The sequence below is a fragment of the Pristis pectinata genome, chromosome 11, assembly GCF_009764475.1.
Source record: "Pristis pectinata isolate sPriPec2 chromosome 11, sPriPec2.1.pri, whole genome shotgun sequence".
In the NCBI taxonomy this organism is placed as follows: Eukaryota; Metazoa; Chordata; class Chondrichthyes; order Rhinopristiformes; family Pristidae; genus Pristis; species Pristis pectinata.
Window position 1 is genome coordinate 22,491,335 of NC_067415.1, and position 19,492 is coordinate 22,510,826.

At 39.6% G+C, this 19,492-nt stretch overlaps 1 protein-coding gene across 8 annotated transcripts in view; it reads left to right on the plus strand.

Moving 5' to 3' along the window:
- The first annotated feature begins 993 nt into the window (after positions 1–993).
- supt20 (SPT20 homolog, SAGA complex component) overlaps positions 994–19,492 on the plus strand; it is a 65,834-nt gene continuing 47,335 nt past the window's right edge. For 3 of the 8 annotated variants that reach the window (XM_052025748.1, XM_052025750.1, XM_052025751.1), the window contains exons 1-9: positions 1,002–1,157; positions 11,394–11,480; positions 13,425–13,460; positions 13,571–13,629; positions 13,716–13,782; positions 15,120–15,246; positions 15,522–15,625; positions 17,003–17,119; positions 17,552–17,605. In XM_052025748.1, coding sequence (XP_051881708.1) covers positions 11,478–11,480; positions 13,425–13,460; positions 13,571–13,629; positions 13,716–13,782; positions 15,120–15,246; positions 15,522–15,625; positions 17,003–17,119; positions 17,552–17,605 — 567 coding nt within the window. In that variant the 5' untranslated portion in view covers positions 1,002–1,157; positions 11,394–11,477. Of the gene's footprint in view, positions 1,158–11,393; positions 11,481–13,424; positions 13,461–13,570; positions 13,630–13,715; positions 13,783–15,119; positions 15,247–15,521; positions 15,626–17,002; positions 17,120–17,551; positions 17,606–19,492 lie in introns of those variants that run through there. The other 5 variants (XM_052025747.1, XM_052025749.1, XM_052025744.1 and 2 more) reach the window with 3 other exon arrangements.

The window sequence follows — 19,492 nt, forward strand, 5'->3', positions numbered from 1 at the left end:
ATGTTTAATGGGGAACTTCACATCTGGGATCCCTCTCACTTCAGTCACAGGTTTACAGAAAAGTACTAGCTGGTAGCTACTAAGGACATCACAACATTTGGGGAAGCAGAAAGTGAGTATGTTTCATGCAAGATACTCCCTGGTATTTGATAAGTACATAAATGATTGAGTTTAAATGTTTTTGTTTCATGGTTCATGGATTTTCTTACATTCTCAGTTATAGAAGCAATATTTAAAATACAATTTCTGTATCATTACATAAAACTATTTTAAATGGAAAATATATTGACCTTACTGGAATCAATTTTCAAGATCAGTAAAACCATCAGCAGATAGTCTCACTCCTTTAGCTCTTATGATCAAAGAAATAGTTTTCCTTTAACTCTTGCCAATAAAGTTTTCAGATATAGCAGGAGTTATCATGTGGTATGAAGATGAGCAACTCCTGTAGGAGCACTGAAGACACAACTTATATGAAAAATAGTGTTTCCAGATGTTGGAACCTCTGTGAGGCACCACCATAAGGTACTGCTGCAACATAACTAGAAACTCTCTCAATAATCTCCCCTTCACTTTATAAATAAGAGTTGTTGCAGCTGGAGCCTGGGGCTTGAAGATCTCAGTGAACCAACACCAAAAGTTGCCAGGTTTGGTATCCCTATATTGTTAAACTAATCAAAATTAATTTTTTTGCGTATTTGAATGCCCACTTGAAGAGTCATGTCCACAAGAGTGCTAGAAAGTGACATTAGATCGGGCAACTTTTTTTGACTGGCACAGACAATGTTGGGCTAATTACCCCCACCAACCAACTCACCCACTAAACTTTCTACAACGTTGTTACACTACTTTTAGAGATTTAGAAGTTCTGTGTTCATGTTTTTGGAGTGGAAGCTAGCGCTTTTTCCGGGGCACCTGTCCATGTCTAATGCAGCGCCAACCCCCGCCTCCTGCCCCAGGGCCCCGCCTCCTGCCTTCACACCGGAAGTTTGGTCCAACCGGCGGAAGATGGCCGCCCGGAGGCTGGTGTTTCGGTGAATCGAGTAACGGCTTCGGATCGGAATATTTATAAACTTCCAAAAACAAAATACAGGGAGAGAGAGGAGAAGCGGGGAGCTCAAAAACTCCGCAAATAGCTGGCGATGGCGCGGGAACCGGCAAGTCAGCTTTTGGCACCTTTTGTACCGTGCGTGCCGGGACCGAGGTGGGTGGCGGGGGCCGGCGCTGGGTGAGGTCGCTCTGGTTGTCCCCTCCGTAGCCGGGCCCCGGGCGGTGGTCTGTGGGCGTCTCTCAGTGAGAACACGGGGACAGTGACCTGTCCGGGGGAGGCGGCCGAATCCTTTCCCCGCGTCCGCACAGGTCGGAGCGGGTGGAAGCGCTTCACTGGGTCTCATCGCCCCCTAGTGGGGGGGAGGACACATCGACCAGTTGCTGACAGCTCTCCAGAGGGCAAATGTACACACGTCACTCTTAAAACGTCCAATGCTTGCAGGATTGGGATTGAATAATGCACTGATAGTTTCCACATGGCACCTAAACATCTGTGATGTGCTGGGGAGGATGTGACAGTCAACCTTTTAGGGAAATTGAGACTTTTGGGGGTGGATGGGGTGGGAAGCAACATGGGCAGGAATGCTGTCTGACCTGTTGAGTTCTTCCAGTGCCTTTTGTGTCGCTCCAGATTCCAGCATCTGCAGTCTCTTGGTGTCTCCATGCACAGGGATGCTGCAGTCACAGAATGGGCCCAATCAGGAAAGGAACCACTGGCATTTCAGCCCTCAGAACATCTGGGACTTGACTGGGGAGAATTTAAACTAGAATTGTTGGGGGATGGGAACCAAACTGAAGAGACTGGGGAAGAGGTGGTTGGCTCTCAAACAGAGAAAGCTTGTAGACACTGCGAGAGAGAGGATAGGCAGGTGATAGAGAAGGGACACGATCAGACCAACGGTTTGAGATGTGTCTATTTTAACACAAGGAGTATTGTGAACAAAGTAGATGAGCTTAGAGCGTGGATCAGTACTTGGAGCTATGATTTGGTGGTCATTACAGAGACTTGGATGGCTCAGGGACAGGAATGGTTACTTCAGGTGCCGGGTTTTAGATGTTTCAGAAAGGGAGGCAAAAGAGGTGGGGGCGTGGCACTGTTGATCAGAGATAGTGTCACGGCTGCAGAAAAGGTGGACGTCATGGAGGGATTGTCTACGGAGTCTGTGTGGGTGGAGGTTAGGAACAGGAAGGGGTCTACGGAGTCTGTGTGGGTGGAGGTTAGGAACAGGAAGGGGTCAATAACTTTACTGGGTGTTTTTTGTAGGCTGCCCAATAGTAACAGGGATATCGAGGAGCAGATAGGGAAACAGATCCTGAAAAGGTGTGATAATAACAGAGTTGTCGTGATGGGAGATTTTAATTTTCCAAATATCGATTGGCATCTCCCAAGAGCAAGGGGTTTAGATGGGGTGGAGTTTGTTAGGTGTGTTCAGGAAGGTTTCTTGACACACTATGTAGATAAGCCTACATATTGATTTGGTATTGGGAAATGAACCTAGTCAGGTGTCAAATCTCTCAGTGGGAGAGCATTTTGGAGATAGTGATCATAATTCTATCTCCTTTACAATAGCATTGGAGAGAGATAGGAACAGACAAGTTAGAAAAGCGTTTAATTGGAGTAAGGGAAATTATGAGGCTCTCAGGCAGGAAATTAGAAGCTTAAATTGGGAACAGATGTTCTCAGGGAAAAGTATGGAAGAAATATGGCAAATGTTCAGGGGATATTTGTGTGGAGTTCTGCATAGGTACGTTCCAATGAGACAGGGAAGTTATGATAGGGTACAGGAACCATGGTGTATAAAGGCTGTAATAAATCTAGTCAGGAAGAAAAGCTTACAGAAGGTTCAGAAAGCTAGGTAATGTTAGAGATCTGGAAGATTATAAGGCTAACAGGAAGGAGCTTAGGAAAGAAATTAGGAGAGCCAGAAGGGGACATGAGAAGGCCTTGGCAGGCAGGATTAAGGAAAATCCCAAAGCATTCTACAAGTATGTGAAGAGCAAGAGGATAAGACGTGAAAGAATAGGGCCTATCAAGTGTAACAGTGGGAAAGTGTGTATGGATCCGGAGGAAATAGCAAAGGTACTTAATGAATACTTACTTCAGTATTCCCTATGGAAAAGGATCTTGGTGATTGTGGTGATGACTTGCAGCAGACTGAAAAGCTTGAGCATGTAGATATTAAGAAAGAGGATGTGCTGGAGCTTTTTGAAAACATCAAGTTGGATGTCGCCGGGACCAGATGAGATGTACCCCAGGCTACTGTGGGAGGTGAGGGAGGAGATTGCTGAGCCTCTGACGATGATCTTTGCATTATCAATGGGGATGGGAGAGGTTCCAGAGGATTGGAGGGTTGCAGATGTTGTTCCTTTATTCAAGAAAGGGAGTAGAGATAGTCCAGGAAATTATAGACCAGTGAGTCTTACTTCAGTGGTTGGTAAGCTGATGGAGAAGATCCTGAGAGGCAGGATTTATGAACATTTGGAGAGGTATGATGTGATTAGAAATAGTCAGCATGGCTTTGTCAAGCGCAGGTCCTGCCTTACGAGCCTGATTTAATTTTTTGAGGATGTGACTAAACATATTGACGAAGGAAGAGCAGTAGATGAAGTGTATATGGATTTCAGCAAGGCTTTTGATAAGGTACCCCATGCAAGGCTTATTGAGAAAGTAAGGAGGCATGGGATCCAAGGGGGCATTGCTTTGTGGATCCAGAACTGGTTTGCCCACAGAAGGCAAAGAGTGGTTGTTGAAGGGTCATATTCTGCATGGAGGTCAGTGACCAGTGGTGTGCCTCGGGGATCTGTTCTGGGATCCTTACTCTTTGCGATTTTTATAATTGACCTGGATGAGGAAGTGGAGGGATGGGTTAGTAAGTTTGCTGATGACACAAAGGTTTGAGGTGTTGTGGATAGTATAGAGGGCTGTCAGAGGTTACAGCGGGACATAGATAGGATGCAAAACTGGGCTGAGAAGTGGCAGATGGAGTTCAACCCAGATAAGTGTGAAATGGTTCATTTTGGTAGCTCAAATATGATGGCAGAATATAGTATTAATGGTAAGACTCTTGGCAGTGTGGAGGATCAGAGGGATCTTGGGGTCCGAGTCCATAGGATGCTCAAAGCAGCTGCACAGGTTGACTCTGTGGTTCAGAAGGCATACGGTGTATTGTCCTTCATCAATCGTGGAATTGAATTTAGGAGCTGAGAGGTAATGTTGCAGCTATGTAGGACCCTGGTCAGACCCCACTTGGAGTACTGTGCTCAGTTCTGGTCGCCTCACTACAGGAAGGATGTGGAAGCCATAGAGAGGTTGCAGAGGAGATTTACAAGGATGTTGCCTGGATTGTGGAGCATGCCTTGTGAAAGCAGGATGAGTGAATGCGGCCTTTTCTCCTTGGAGTGACGGAGGATGAGAGGTGACTTGATAGAGGTATATAAGATGATGAGAGGTATTGATCACGTGGATAGTCAGAGGCTTTTTCCCAGGGCTGAAATGGTTGCCACAAGAGGACACAAGTTTAAGGTGCTGGGGAGTAGGTACAGAGGAGATGTCAGGGGTAAGTTTTTTTTACTTAGAAAGTGGTAACTGCGTGGAATGGGCTGCCGGCAACAGTGGTGGAGGTGGATACGATAGGGTCTTTTAAGAGACTTTTGGATAGGTACATGGAGCTTAGAAAAATAGAGGGTTGTGGGTGAGCCTAGTAATTTCTAAGGTAGGGACATGTTTGGCACAACTTTGTGGGCCGAAGGGCCAGTATGTGCTGTTGGTTTTCTATGTTTCTATGTTTGACCACAAGCTCAGCCAAACTGAGGTCTGAAATGAGCTGGAGGTCAGATGTTATTGCATCTAACCTGGCTCCACTGCTGAGAATGCTATTGAGCAAGTTACAGAGCAGTGAATTACTGAGAAAAGATACTAGGATTATAAAAAATAGTAGGCCCTTCAGTGAGATCAAGGCTGATCTTTTACAACAATGCCACTTTCCTGTATAAATAATATTGGTACTCATTTACTATTGTCACTTGTACCGAGGTACAGTGAAAAACTTGTCTTACAAACCGATCGTACAGGTCAATTCATTACACAGTGCAGTTACATTGGGTTAGTACAGAGTGCATTGATGTAGTACAGGTAAAAACAATAACAGTACAGAGTATAGTGTCACAGCTACAGAGAAAGTGCAGTACAATAAGATGCAAGGTCACAACAACGTATATCATGAGGTCATAGACCATCTCATTGTATAAGGGAACCGTTAAATAGTCTTATCACAGTGGGGTAGAAGCTGTCCTTAAGTCTGGTGGTACGTGCCCTCAGGCTCCTGTATCTTCTACCTGATGGAAGAGGAGAGAAGGGAGAATGACCCAGGTGGGTGGGGTCTTTGATTCTGCTGGCTACTTCACCAAGACAGTGAAAGGTAAAGACAGAGCCCAAGAAGGGGAGGCTGGTGTCCTTGATACACTGGGCTGCATCCTCAACTCCCTGCAGTTTCTTGCAGTCCTGGGCAGAGCAGTTGCCATACCAAGCCGTGATGCATCCAGATAGGATGCTTTCTGTGGTGCATCGGTAAAAGTTGGTGAGAGTCAAAGTGGACAAACCAAATTTCTTTAGCCTCCTGAGGAAGTAGAGGTGCTGGTGAGCTTTCTTGGCTGTGGTATCTACATGATTTGACCAGGACAGGCTGTTGGTGATGTTCACTCCCAGGAACTTGAAGCTCTCAACCCTCTCGACCTCAGCATCGTTGATGTGGACAGGTGCATGTACACCACCCCCTTTCCTTGATTCCCTTATAGTCCTAAAATCTTTGTCAGTCTCTATCTTGGAAAAACAGTTACTGAGCCTCCATAATGTTTTGGGTAGAAATTCTACAAATTTACTTTCCTCTGGGTGAAGAAATTTCTTCTCATCTCTTTCCTGAATTGCCTTTTTTTTTGAGACTGACACCTAGTTCTAAACACACCAGCCAGTGGAAAGAGCCCTGCATCTATCCTGACAAGCCCTGTAAGAATTTTGTATGTTTCAGTGTGATCACCTTTTCTAAACTGCAGAGAGTATAGGCACAGTGTGCTGAATCTATTCTCGTATGAGAATCCTCTTGATTCAGGAATCAATCTGATATTCTGTTGTTACACTTGTTCTATCACAAGGCCCTGTGGTAAAAGGTGTTTGAGTTACTTTACTCTGGTTTTAATGTTTTTAAAATTTCTTAAGCTTCCAAATAAATTAATTTTGTAATCATTTCAAATAGATTTAGATAATTTAACAAAATGGTTAATAAAATATCTTTACTTTCAAAGATATTTAGAAGGAGTTTCATTGCCATTGACAGCCCACCAATGTCAGAGCATTCTAGGAACTGGCCTGAGTATTACGCTGAGGTTTATTCACCATTGGGGCCCATGTGGATTCAGGGGGGTCACCATGTTCAGCCCTCTGCATCCTGATAAAGTAAGTTTGGACAGGTGGACACTGGGGCAGCAAGTCTGGGCAACTGGCAGAGAGCACAATTTATTCCATTGTCATAGCACAGAGATCTGGCTGATTGTACAAGAGGGCTGGAATGATGGAATGTTCGGAAATGATTTTGAATGATGTGCAAGATTGGTAAAACTATCTGTATGTGTATATTTTGGAAACCATTTCATACTTTATTCAACTGGCAGACCTTAATAGATGATGAAAGTGCAATGAAATTGTACAATATGAACACATAAAATATGCTTTGGAATTCATATTACGCTGTTATAGGAAAGAAGTCATTAAGCTGAAAAGAGTACACTGAAGATTTATGAGAACGTTGCCAGGACTTGAGGGCCTGAGTTATAGGAAAAGGTTGGGCAGGCTAAGACTTTATTCCTTGGACTGTAAGAGACTCAGGGGTGACCTTTATAGAAGTGTATAAAATCATGAGGGGCATAGGTAATGTGAATACACACAACCTTTTTCCCCAGGAAAGGGAATCAAAAAACTAGGGGGTATAGGTTTAAGGTAAGAGGGGAAAGATTTAAAAGGACCTGAGGGGCAACTTCTTCATGCAGAGGGTGGTGTGTATATGTAATGAGCTGTCAGAGGAAGTGGTTGAGGCAGGTACAATAACATTTAAAGGTCATTTGGATGGGTACACGGATAGGTAAGGTTTAGTGGGATATGGGCCAAACACAGGCAAAAGGGGCTAGCTTAGTTGGGCACCTTGGTCAGCATGGACGATTTGGTCTGAAGGGCTCGTTTCCATGCTGTATTATTCTATGCTCTATATTGGGTGAATAGAGTGATCATAGAAAAATATGTAGAAATCTTGCACGTTAAATCACGTGATCAAAATGTACATTGGTTACCTCTAGTTTTCATTTTTGATGAACTGGTGTTAATTGGCAAATCCAATTCTATTTATCTGACTTTGAAGGAAAAGAAAAAGTCTTGTCAGAGGACATGGGGAGATCAGGTGGTGGGTGGTGCTGCATGTTATGGCAGGAGAAGAAAACTCTACACTTAAATAGGCTGTACTTAAGGTGAAATTGATGAGAAATATGGGACATAATATAAGAAATAGAAGCAGGAGTATGCCGCTTGGTCTCTCACACCTGCTGCACCATTCAATAAGCAGGACAGCGCAGTGATGCAGCTAATAGAGCTGCTAACTCACAGCTACAGCAACCCAAAATCAATCCTGACTTTGGGTACTTTCTTTGTGGGATTTACACGTTCTTCCTGTAACCATGTGGGTTTTCTCTGGGTGCTCTAGTTTCCTCCCACATCCCAAGGACATGCTGGTTGGTAGGTTAATTACCTTTGTAAATTGTCTATTGTATGTAGGTGAGTGGTAGAATCTGGAAAGAGTTGAAGGGAATGTAAGGAGAACAAATTGGGATTAGTGTATGTAGTATACAAGAACCTTGGCCCCTCTAAACACCTACGCATTTCAGTCTCTCTCCATTTAAAAACACATTATTTTTCTATTTTTTTCTACCAAAGTAGATGACCTCCCATTTTCGCATATTATTCTCTATCTGCCATGTCCTCACCATTTACTTGTCAATGTGCCCTAGTGCCTTCCTGCATCTTCCTCACAGCTCACGCTGTCACCCTGCTTTGTTTCGCCAGCTACCTTAGATATCTTGCACTTGATCCCTGCAATCAGGCACTTGATCCCTGCAATCAGGCACTTGATCCCTGCAATCAGACACTTGATATAAATTGTGAACAGCTGGGCCTCAGCACTACTCACTGCCCCACCATCCAGGTCATGCCCTCTTCTCACTACTACCAGCAGGCAAGAGGTAGAGACCCTGAAGCCCCACACCACCAGGTTCAGGAACAGCTACTTTCCTACAACCATCGGATTCTTGAATTGACCTGCACAACCCTAATCCTACCTTGGCAACGGAACATAATGGACCATCTCTTACACTACCATGGACTTGCCTCTGTTATTTTTTTGCACTAATGTCCTGTTTTGCATAGTATTTCTTTTGTCTCTTCACTGTCTTGTATAATTTATATATAATTTATATACTGTGTATTTGAATCTACGTGCCTGTGATGCTGCTGCAAGCAAATTTTCATTGTACCTGTACCTCACCATACATGACAATAAACTCAACTTGAATTGACTTGAACATCACAATAGTCGCAGCCTCCCAACCCAAAAATATCACTTTATTTATTCCTACTTTCTTTCTATCTATTAACCAATCCTCAAACCATGCCAATATTTTATCCCCAAGACACAGGTTCTAATATTGTTTAATATTTTCTTGTACAGTACATTATCAAAAGTCCAATAAAGTCCAAATATGTCATGTAAACTGGTTTGCCCCTATTTCACTGTTAGTTTTAACCTCAAAAGCAAGCGAATTACTCAAATGTAATTTTTATTTTGTAAATCCATGTTGACTCTGTCCAGGCCTCGTATTTTCTAAATGCCCTGCTACTCCTTAATTAACAATAGATTCCAGCATTTTGTATGCTATTAGTGCCAAGCTATTTTCTTTCTCCTTTCTTAACTAGTTGGGTTACATTTGCCATCTTCTAAAATCTAATGCATTTTGGAAGGTGACAACCAGTGCATCTATTATCTTCATAGCCACCTCTTTCAGAACCTTGGCATTCATATCATCAGATCCAGTTCCTTTATTGGGTTTTCAGTCCTTTCAGTAATTTCCCAAGTACTTTTTTTGTTACTCATTTCTTTGAGCTCCTCAGTTTCTCTAGCCTTAGTCATTCTCCACTGTTTTTGGGAGTTTTCTATTCTTCAGTGAAGATAGAAACAAAATGTTTATTTTTTCTGCCATTTTCTTGTTCCCTGGTATAATTTCTCCTGTCCCCGTGTATAAGGGACCCACATTGACTTCAGTTAATGTTTTCCTTTTTACAGGAAGCTCTAACTGGTTTTATGTTTCTTGTTTGAATTTTCTTGTGTTCTGCTTTCCCTTGTCAATGCCTTCATTTTTTGTTAAATTCTGAAATTTTTCAATCCTCAAGCTTATTGCTTTTTTTTGTCAAATTTATCAGCCTTTTCCTTGGACGTGATACTATCTTTGACAGTAGCTGGATCACCTTTCTTGTTGCATTCTTTTGCTTTAAAGGTATATATGTTACTTTTAAATTTTGTTTTAATTCTTCAAATGTCAGTCACTGCTGGTTTACTGTCATATCATTTAATGTAATTTCTTGATCTATTATCATTTCCTCTTTGGGCATTCCTCTCTTGTTCTTTGAATGTTTTTGTAAACTCACTTAAACCATATTTTTTAAATTTCCATCTCCCTATGTTTAAACATTTCTTAGAATCAATCAAACTTAAATATATTTTTAATGGAGAATGTTTCTAGCCCCTAACAATAATAAAGTCAGTTTTTACTTTAGTTTCTGTACAAAGAATCCAAATCCTCCCACAATCACAGTTGAAACTGAAACAATAAAAGACATTTCAAAGGTAATGGTGGTGAGTATTTAATCTTCTTTTCCCTCTGCCTTCCGATAGATTGTTGCTATTCCATATATTATATTTTTATATTCCGTGTACCTTAAAATTCTCATCAATCAGCTATCTGCAAAGGCTTAGTACTTTCAGCAAATGGTAATCCTGCGCCTTTTAAATTTGACCAGTGCTTTGAAAAATTGTTATGCTTCACTTGTGTGTCCAAATCTGATCTTGAGGAACCATAATTGAGATCAACATAAATCTAAGAAAGCATTTTTGATATGACAAAATATATATATTCATTTGTTGGTTCCATAATTTTAATGCAATGATTTTATTTCAACTATTGAAGTGAAAGGTTTTTTCGTCTGAACTAAATTCCTCTTTACCTTTCCCTAATGACTGAAAATAATTTTTATTTGGTAATTAATTTTGAAGATCTATGATAGCATGAGATAACAGGATCTATGATAAAACCAAAAAATGCAGGAAATACTCAGCGACTTAGGCAGCATTAATGAAGAAAGAAACAGTTAATATTTCTGGCCAATGACTGGGTGATTGCTGGGGAGTCGATAAGCTGGGCAATGTTATATGCAAGTAACCTTTCACCTGAGTGGTGGGTGAAAAAACGTTTTAAAAAGAGAAAGAAATAGTGGAATGCTGGTGGTGAGAATAGTGTGATGGAGAGGCTCTATGTTCAGATAAAAGGTAGGGACAGTTAAATGACAACATGAATGATAATACAAGATCTTTATAGGTCCATGAATTTGGGAAGAAACCCCAGCCTTTGGAAACATCCATAATCCCCATTAGCTGCATTTTTACCAGGGTTTTTTGTTGTGACTCTCAGAAAAATGCTGCTTAATACCATGGTAAACACTCACATCCTAGTTCTCTAATTCAAGCCATTTTTAGACAAAGATTGTAATAAGCTAAGGGAGTTTACAATCCTAGCAGAACTGAAGTCGGGTATTAAGACGCAAAGTAACGGTATGTGCTAAGTTTAAATGGTGTTGATGCACTGACAGACATATCAAATGACCATATTGTGCAACTTAGTTGTTATACCCAATTCACCATAATAAGTCCCAACATTGGCAGTATCTATGGGAAGTGTTGACTGGAAATTGAAAATGCTTTTGGACAGGAAGGTTAAATCAACAGCTGCAATATCTTAGCCAAAGTTTTACCAAAGGAATTATGCGAAGGATCCTGAAGAGAGGAGAAAAATGTACTTTAGTATATAAAATCACTGAATATTCTAGATGAAAATATAACTTTAATAGTTCACCCATGTGAAATATAAATAATTAATATTTTTCATTCTTTGGGACACTTTATTACATTATAGGTGCTTTATCAATGCAATGTGTTCTTTATGAAAGCTCTGCTAAATGTTAATTTTGCTTTCAACAGAATTCAAGATCCTTTGGAGAAACATGACTTTCTGCCTGCATTCATGATTTCTCTTCTGATACCCAGGGCCCAATTTCTTTCATAATGGTGAGTTTTGTTCCAGTAAAGAAACTTTATTGTTAACCACTGAATTGAAATCATAGCTAATCCTTTGCAGAAAATTATCCTTATTTATAAATTGATTTTGATAAAGGAATTATACTGATATAAACATTTCATGTACTTAATTCATAAATTATGTTGAAATAGGGTCACATCATGATTAGAATGGTGAATAGTATTTACAAAAAAAATAGAGATTAACATCTGACCTTAAACTTTAACATTTAGCTGCTAGTTTATTTTGGAAAGCCAATGCTACGTAGGAATCAGCAGCAGGGCGTGGGTAGAACTTTTACAGAATTCCATGGCACAGTTCATTAATTTCCTTTTAACTGAAACTGAGAACTGAAATGGACTGTACATGAAATAAAAAATGGCAAGTGCTGGAACTCTGTAAGCTTGAAATCCTAGAAATACCACGTAGATCAATAAATATCAGAAAAAACTTTGATCTGCAAAGTTAAATTTGTTTTTCTTATCCCTTCATCTGCTGATTTAAGTGCAAAATTTTTTGTACCAATTTCAGATAAAGGTGTGCAAGTTAGCCTTTTAAACGAAAGCGTTGTCAGAAATGACTCCCGTGCCCAAACATTTAACTGCAGAGGTTCTCCCTCCTATGGCTGTCCACGGCAACACTATCCACAAATAAATTGCCTGCTTTTACATCCACTGACTTTGCCATAATCTCTCTCAAATTCTCTACTCCCATTGTATTGTGAGACTGATTGTCTCTTGTTCAATGTGGATGAGTTGCAATTTCTTTCAGTTAGACATTGTTAAGACTAATGAAATTACACATTCTGTACTTTTGCCACCAATTCTATCTCCTCCAGCTACTCTGGCTGAACCTTGGAAACCTACTTAACGGAACTGATACTGAAACCCTACATCTTTGCTACTTTGAAGATCACCTACCTCCACTTATATAACATTGTCTACCTCTACCCTGTCAGCCCATCAGCCTTCCCTACTGTTGTTGCCTTTGCACTAAACTGCTGTACTGATCTACCAGCTACCCGTTTTGTGCTTTCTCAAATTTAGATCATCATCCAGGATTATCCTTGCTTAAAAACCCTTTAACCAAACATTTGGTCATCCAAAACAATATCCAGTTTGTGTCCTCTTTTATTAGATAAGCGTGCTTGAAGGCATGAGTGCATCTGTTTCAGGCATGTTATATTTGTACTTGTTGACATGGCACTTTCTTTTGGTCAAGGCAGTAAGTTAGCACAAGAAGGACTTGTTGTGACCTTGCAGTTTTATACCGTGAATTTGGTTCTTAATTCTTAAACATTTAATAATCTGATTCTCTAAACTAGCCTATTGTACAGAAGACAAGGAATATAATCTATTATCTTGTTTCTTCCGAGTCATTTTGAGGAAGAAATGAGGAAGAAATAATTTGCACTGAATATTCATCCTGTTCTGGAGCCCTATAGTTACTTGTTAGTGTAAATATACTTTCGACATTAAAATGTTAAATAGTAATCCTAATATTTATGATTTTTGGTTAAGTTGTACAATCCAGTTTGGTCCTGTGAAAAAAGGATTAATCTGGATTCAAATCAGGATGTTGATTTTGATTCGTGTAGATATAATTTTGTAATGGATTAGAAACAATTACTTTCACTGCAGCCAGTGAATCGCTTGAAAAATTGTTCCTTCTCATATTCAGAAGAATTCTTGTGGAGGAAAACAACGGGCACAAACAATTCTTGTGGATTTATGGAGAAGAAAAACATTGCTCTTTGAATTCTTTTTCTAATTTCCCCTTAATGTATCCATTAATTGGATAGCCAATAATTTAGCACACTGTACATCAAACAGTAGATAATTTGAGAAAGAAGGGATTCTAAGAACTGATGACAGTGGATTTCAGGTTGTCTTGCATCTTTAGAATTCCTTAGTAAAAACATTTTTTTTCTGCAGTATCACGCTTTGGAGTATGCATTGGACCGTGCAGACGTAAGTCATTTACAGCAACTCATCTATTCTGCTGTGTATTATTACACCCTTTTTACTAAACCTGATTCAGTTATTTATTATAAACCATGATTTATTTTTATTTTCTTTAGTATATAATTGGATGTGCCAGGCAGCGACCTCCAAAAAGAAGGCATTCATCGAGTGGAAGGTAGTATTTTACATTTAAAATATTTTGAAGGTGTTTTTGACTAATGAAATTTGAAATAACTGAATTTTTAAAATGTGTTACTTTAGGAAATCTGTACATCAGAAACTCTATGATTTGTACATGGAAGAATGTGAAAAAGAACCAGAGCTGAAGGTATCCTCAATACATACACTCATTTGTGGTTCCTTGATCCCAGTTTTGCTTGAAATTTTTCAGGAAGAACTTTTAAAATCATCAAAAACTTAAGTTTTAATTTTGTATTTTTGACAATTAGACTGAATGGAGGTTTTGTAAATAGTTCACAAGTAGAAGACCATTTTTCACCTTTTGCATTTTTAGTTCTACATTAATTGTTTCCTTGCAAAATGCTAAATATAAATGAATTTATGAAATGGTTAAATCTGTTTGTATGTTTTAAAAATTTACAAATTTTGAAAATGTGTTTATTTCTTTTCTATTTGGTTAAAATAAATCTCCTGGAGTACCGCATGACTGTATGCTTAGATGAACTGTGTAGTTTAAAAAGATCCCAAGCTGAATTCCTGATCTGTCCTGAGTTAGCTGATGTCAACTGCTGGATCTTATTAATTGACCACAAAACTGATATAGCAGCAAGGTTCTGACTCCTCATGGTATTTGGAAACCTCCATCCAAAGTACATTTGTAGACTCTAATAGCTCTGGTTAAGAAGTTAAATTTTGAGAAGAGTTTGTATAGAGTAGACTTTCTTGACAATAGAAGATTAAGGGTTGATTTAATTGGATCATTTTTTTAAGATGATTAAAGGTTTTGATGTTTGAATTGAGACTTATTTCCTCTGACAATGGAATACAAGGCAAGGGGCAAAACAAAATTGGAGTTCGATTTTTCAGAGTTAATGACATATGGCACTTTACACAAAGAATGATGAAAATCTGTTAAAGCTAGTGAACTTGCAAATTTCAAAACTGAGGTTGACAGATTTTCATCAAGAAAGGATGTATTGGTTACAGAATTAAGGTGAGGAGTTGTTATAGCAATAGATGGGCAGCTTTGATCTAATTGAATGCTGAAACAGAGTTGAAATTCTGAATGATTGACCCCTGTTCCTTTGCTAAATTGCCTACTGATCTTACCAAGGCTCACAAATGAAAAAGTGACACAGCAAACTGTTTACAGAAAAATGCCTCACAAGATGTTAACATGTTTAAGAAAGGGGAGTTTGGAGAGAAAACATTTTGGAAAAAAAAGACAAGCAGGAAAATTAGTTGAGTAATATGGTAATTGCTATGTATCTGGGCATTATTCTATGTTATTTTAATGTCCTTTTAATGTATAATATATACAGTATACTTGCAAGTGAAGGTATCAGATATACCTGAAAGCTGTGTCATTTTTTGAAAGAGCATATTAATAATGATTTAACTTAATGTAAGTGGTAATATGCAACAATTTTCTTCAAAACAGAATTTGAGATTTGTTTAAAATCTGGATTTCTGATTAATTCTCAGAAATTAAGGCGAAATGTCAACCTGCTGGAAAAACTGGTAATGCAGGAAAGAGTATCATGTCTTGTGGTAAACTTATATCCAGGAAATGAAGGTTATTCACTGATGCTCCGAGGAAAAAATGGTTCAGGTAACATCGCTTAAATATTTTAGGTTGTTAATCATATGTGCTGAATAAATTATCCATGTAACGTTATTATTTTGTTTCTTCTGGTCTCTTTGAAACAGAAAAATATTAGAATGTACTTGGTTGATTAATTCATTGCCTGCATAGGTTCCTAAAAAAAAGTAAGGTGCATAATTTTTGAAAATTAGAATGTTAACGTCTCTTTAATTTGGTACATGCTTCACTGTGTTTCGATGTACATGTGACTAATAAAGATATCTTGCTTGTAATGAATTCAGATTCAGAAACAATCCGATTGCCTTATGAGGAGGGAGAACTACTGGAATACTTGGATGCAGAAGAGCTACCACCAATTCTTGTAGATCTTTTGGAAAAATCTCAGGTGAGGAAAATCATTATTGGAGTAGGAACTACATGTTCAAGGTAATTCCGGTATAATTGTATGTGGGAGAGATATTGAAAGGCTGTTCCTTTATCAGTACACAAAAAATTGGCCTAGATTTTACATATAGCAGCAAAGCCATGGTGCTTGCTGCAGGTGTTGAAGAAAGTGAACTCTGTTGCATGGACTTCCTCTTTTCCAAAATTGACTGTAACAAAGATTGGAGCATACATGAAGCTAAGGCAGAAGCCGATTATTATGAAACACATGTTTAAAAATCAAACATTTTTATTTTGTATTTTGAATTACATTTCCCATATTTTTGGCAAAGGGCAGCAGAAAGGTTATGAATCAATATTTATGGCTTGGTATGTCATTTCAACTCAATTAGATATCACACAACAGTGTAACACTTTTGGATATTTTCCATCAAGAATAGTTTGTAAATACCAACTGCTCATCTTAGCTATTGTGTATTATGGTGCAGTTGCTTCTCCCTTTCCTGTTTATATTCTGGTAGCAGTTTATGAATGTATATGGGAGACTGAACCGGGCCACTGTAAGAATTCCCATCAGATCCTTGTCTGATTGGCTCTCTATAAATTATTATCTTACAAATTTAATCCTATAATCAATCCCAGAAGAATTGTTTGCCATTGGCACTAAAACCTGTCAACAAGGGACATCAGAAGGTTAGGATTTGCATCTATGTTGATATGGGGCTTGGTTCAATCCCCTGAGTACACTGATCAGTGGGTAATGAGATAGTGAAATTTTGATCAAAGTTCATTGAGCCAAACTATCTGTTTTACTCACAGGCTGCCATCTGATCTGCTGTATGTATTCCGTATTTTGTTGCAGAGTAAAGGGTTTTATGTTTTAATTTCTTAAAAATTTTAATTAAAATCCAAGAAAGTGAGACTCCTCATTGGTATAATGTCATTTTAAGTAATGGAGAGATTATTTTGCAGTCATTGAATTATCAAAAAATTATTTCCATTTGAATGGTCAAGGCTTAATATTTTTGGGGCTGTTTAGTGGCCATCTATCATGATGCCTTTCCATGTACCTGAAAGCTATACTCTTAGCAACATGCTGATGTAGGGAGCTTTTGAAGAAACCTGGCAAATGGAAAATCAGCTTCTTGATTTTCCTGTTTATCTGCACCTGTATAGCACTGAAAGTTACTGTTTGATTTACTCTTTAATAATACTGAGCACTGATGGTTTCACCATTGTTAGTAAGCAAAATCTGGGCCATTAATTTAGTCAGTAATTTGAGCAAACTCATTTCAATTTTATTTTTTGATTAAAATCAGCATCACTTCATTAACTCAATAGAGTTAAAATTTTCATTAAAGTTTTGTTTCCTTTTTAGGTGAATATTTTTCACTGTGGATGCGTCATAGCCGAAGTACGAGATTATCGGCAATCTGGTCATGTGAAAGCACTTACATACCAAAGTAGGCACATTCTACTTCGGCCCACAATGCAGGTAATAAATTGTGGCTGTTAGAAGTTACATTCTCCCTTCCTTATAACCATCATCCCTCCTTCTCCCTCCTATCTTAGATTGATAATATTCTCAAGAAAAATGGTTTATTAATACTCCTGTAGAGATTATTGGATAATCAAGAAAAAGCTCATTTTGGCTTCCCTTTCTTTCTCTACCCACCCTCCACTCTGTATTTCAAATACCAGATAACTAAGGTTGTTTATAGTGTCCTGAAGCTCCTCAGCCTAGCAAGATAAATCGTGATATTTCCTGTTCTGACATGTAATTTTTGAAGATTATGCTTTTTAAAAAGCTCAAAGTTAAAAGTGGTAAAATAATCTGTGACTTTGACTGTGCTTCTGAGTGTGATACCCCATCCAGTTCATCTGTTCTCCTGAACTGTCTTATTTATTATGACTTCTTTTTCTGTAGAGTTTAATTTGTGATGTTCATGCAATAACGAGTGACAACCACAAATGGACACAGGTAAATTGTGCAACATTGTAGATCTATTAAATGGAAATGTTTATTTGTAAATCTAAAATCTATTTTTCACTACTAAAGCCATTGGTCAGATTTAGTCTTGCCACAATACCAAAACAGATTATGTCTTATGTTACTGTAATGAAGGTTAATTATTTCCCCACCACCACCGCCACCCCGCCCCCCCCCCTCCCCCCCAGCCCTTCATTCTTCTCAATCTATTTGCAGGCTTTGTTGCTTTTCACTGCACCATTCTCCTCCAACGTATGTACTTGCATTTCCAGCTGGGCATTACATCACTTGTCTGGTTACATTCAAATCTGTCCCACTGGATATTATAACATTTGTCTGGTTACATTCAGATCTGTCCAGTTGTATTAGACAGTTATCCTCAGTGTCCTCTTTTCCTCCTCCTGAACCATTATTCTGGTGTCCCTCAAGTATCCAACTTTGGCCCCTCGTATTTCTCATCTCCATAGAACCATACAGCACAAAACAGGCCCTTTGGCCCACCATGTTGTGCCGTCCATCAAACCAACCTCACACTATCTAACCCTTTCCTCCCGCATATCCCTCTATCTCACATTCCTCCATGTGCCTATCCAACAAACTCTTGAACCTGTCAAATGTATCTGCCTCCACCACCACCCCAGGCAGTGCATTCCATGCACCAACCACTCTCTGGGTGAAAAACCTCCCCCTGACATCTTCCCTGAACGTCCCACCCATAACCTTAAAGCCATGCCCTCTCGTCTTGAGCATTGGTGCCCTGGGAAGGTGGCGCTGGCTGTCTACTCTATCTATTCCTCTCAATATTTTATATACCTCTATCATGTCTCCTCTCATCCTCCTCCTTTCCAGTGAATAAAGCCCTAGCACCTTAAGCCTGTGCTCATATTCCATACGCTCTAATCCAGGCAGCATCCTGATAAATCTCCTCTGCACCCTCTCCAACGCCTCCACATCCTTCCTATAATGCGGCGACCAAAACTGAACACAGTACTCTAAGTGTGGTCTAACTAGAGTTTTGTAAAGCTGCATCATCACTTCGCGGCTCTTAAACTCAATCCCACGATTTATGAAAGCTAACATCCCATAGGCCTTCTTAACTGCTCTATCCACCTGTGAGGCAACTTTCAATGAACTGTGAATATGAACCCCCAGATCCCTCTGCTCCTCTACACTGCCAAGTACCTTGCCATTTACCTTGTACCCTGCCCTGGAGTTTGTCCTTGCAAAGTGTACCACCTCATACTTCTCCGGATTGAACTCCATCTGCCACTTGTCAGCCCAGCTCTGCATCCTATCAATATCCCTCTGTAAGTTCCGACAGCCCTCCACACTATCCACAACACCACCGATCTTAGTGTCATCCGCAGACTTACTAATCCAGCCTTCCACCCCCTCATCTAAGTCATCTATAAGTATCATAAAAAGTAGAGGTCCCAGGACTGATCCCTGTGGGACACCACTAGTCACTGCCCTCCAATCTGAGGGCACTCCTTCCACCACAACCCTCTGCTTTCTACAGGCAAGCCAATTCCTAATCCACACAGCCAAGCTTCCCTGGATCCCGTGGCCTCTGACCTTCTGAAGAAGCCTACCACGAGGAACCTTATCAAACGCCTTAATAAAATCCATATAGACCACATCCACCGCACTACCCTCATCAATCTTCCTCGTCACCTCCTCAAAGAACTCCATCAGGCTTGTGAGGCAAGATCTTCCCTTCACAAAGCCATGCTGGCTGTCCCTAATCAGTCCATGATTCTCCAGGTGTTCATAGATCCTATCCCTTAGAATCCTTTCTAACAGCTTACCCACCACAGACGTAAGGCTCACCGGTCTGTAATTCCCTGGACTATCCCTACTACCTTTTTTGAACAAGGG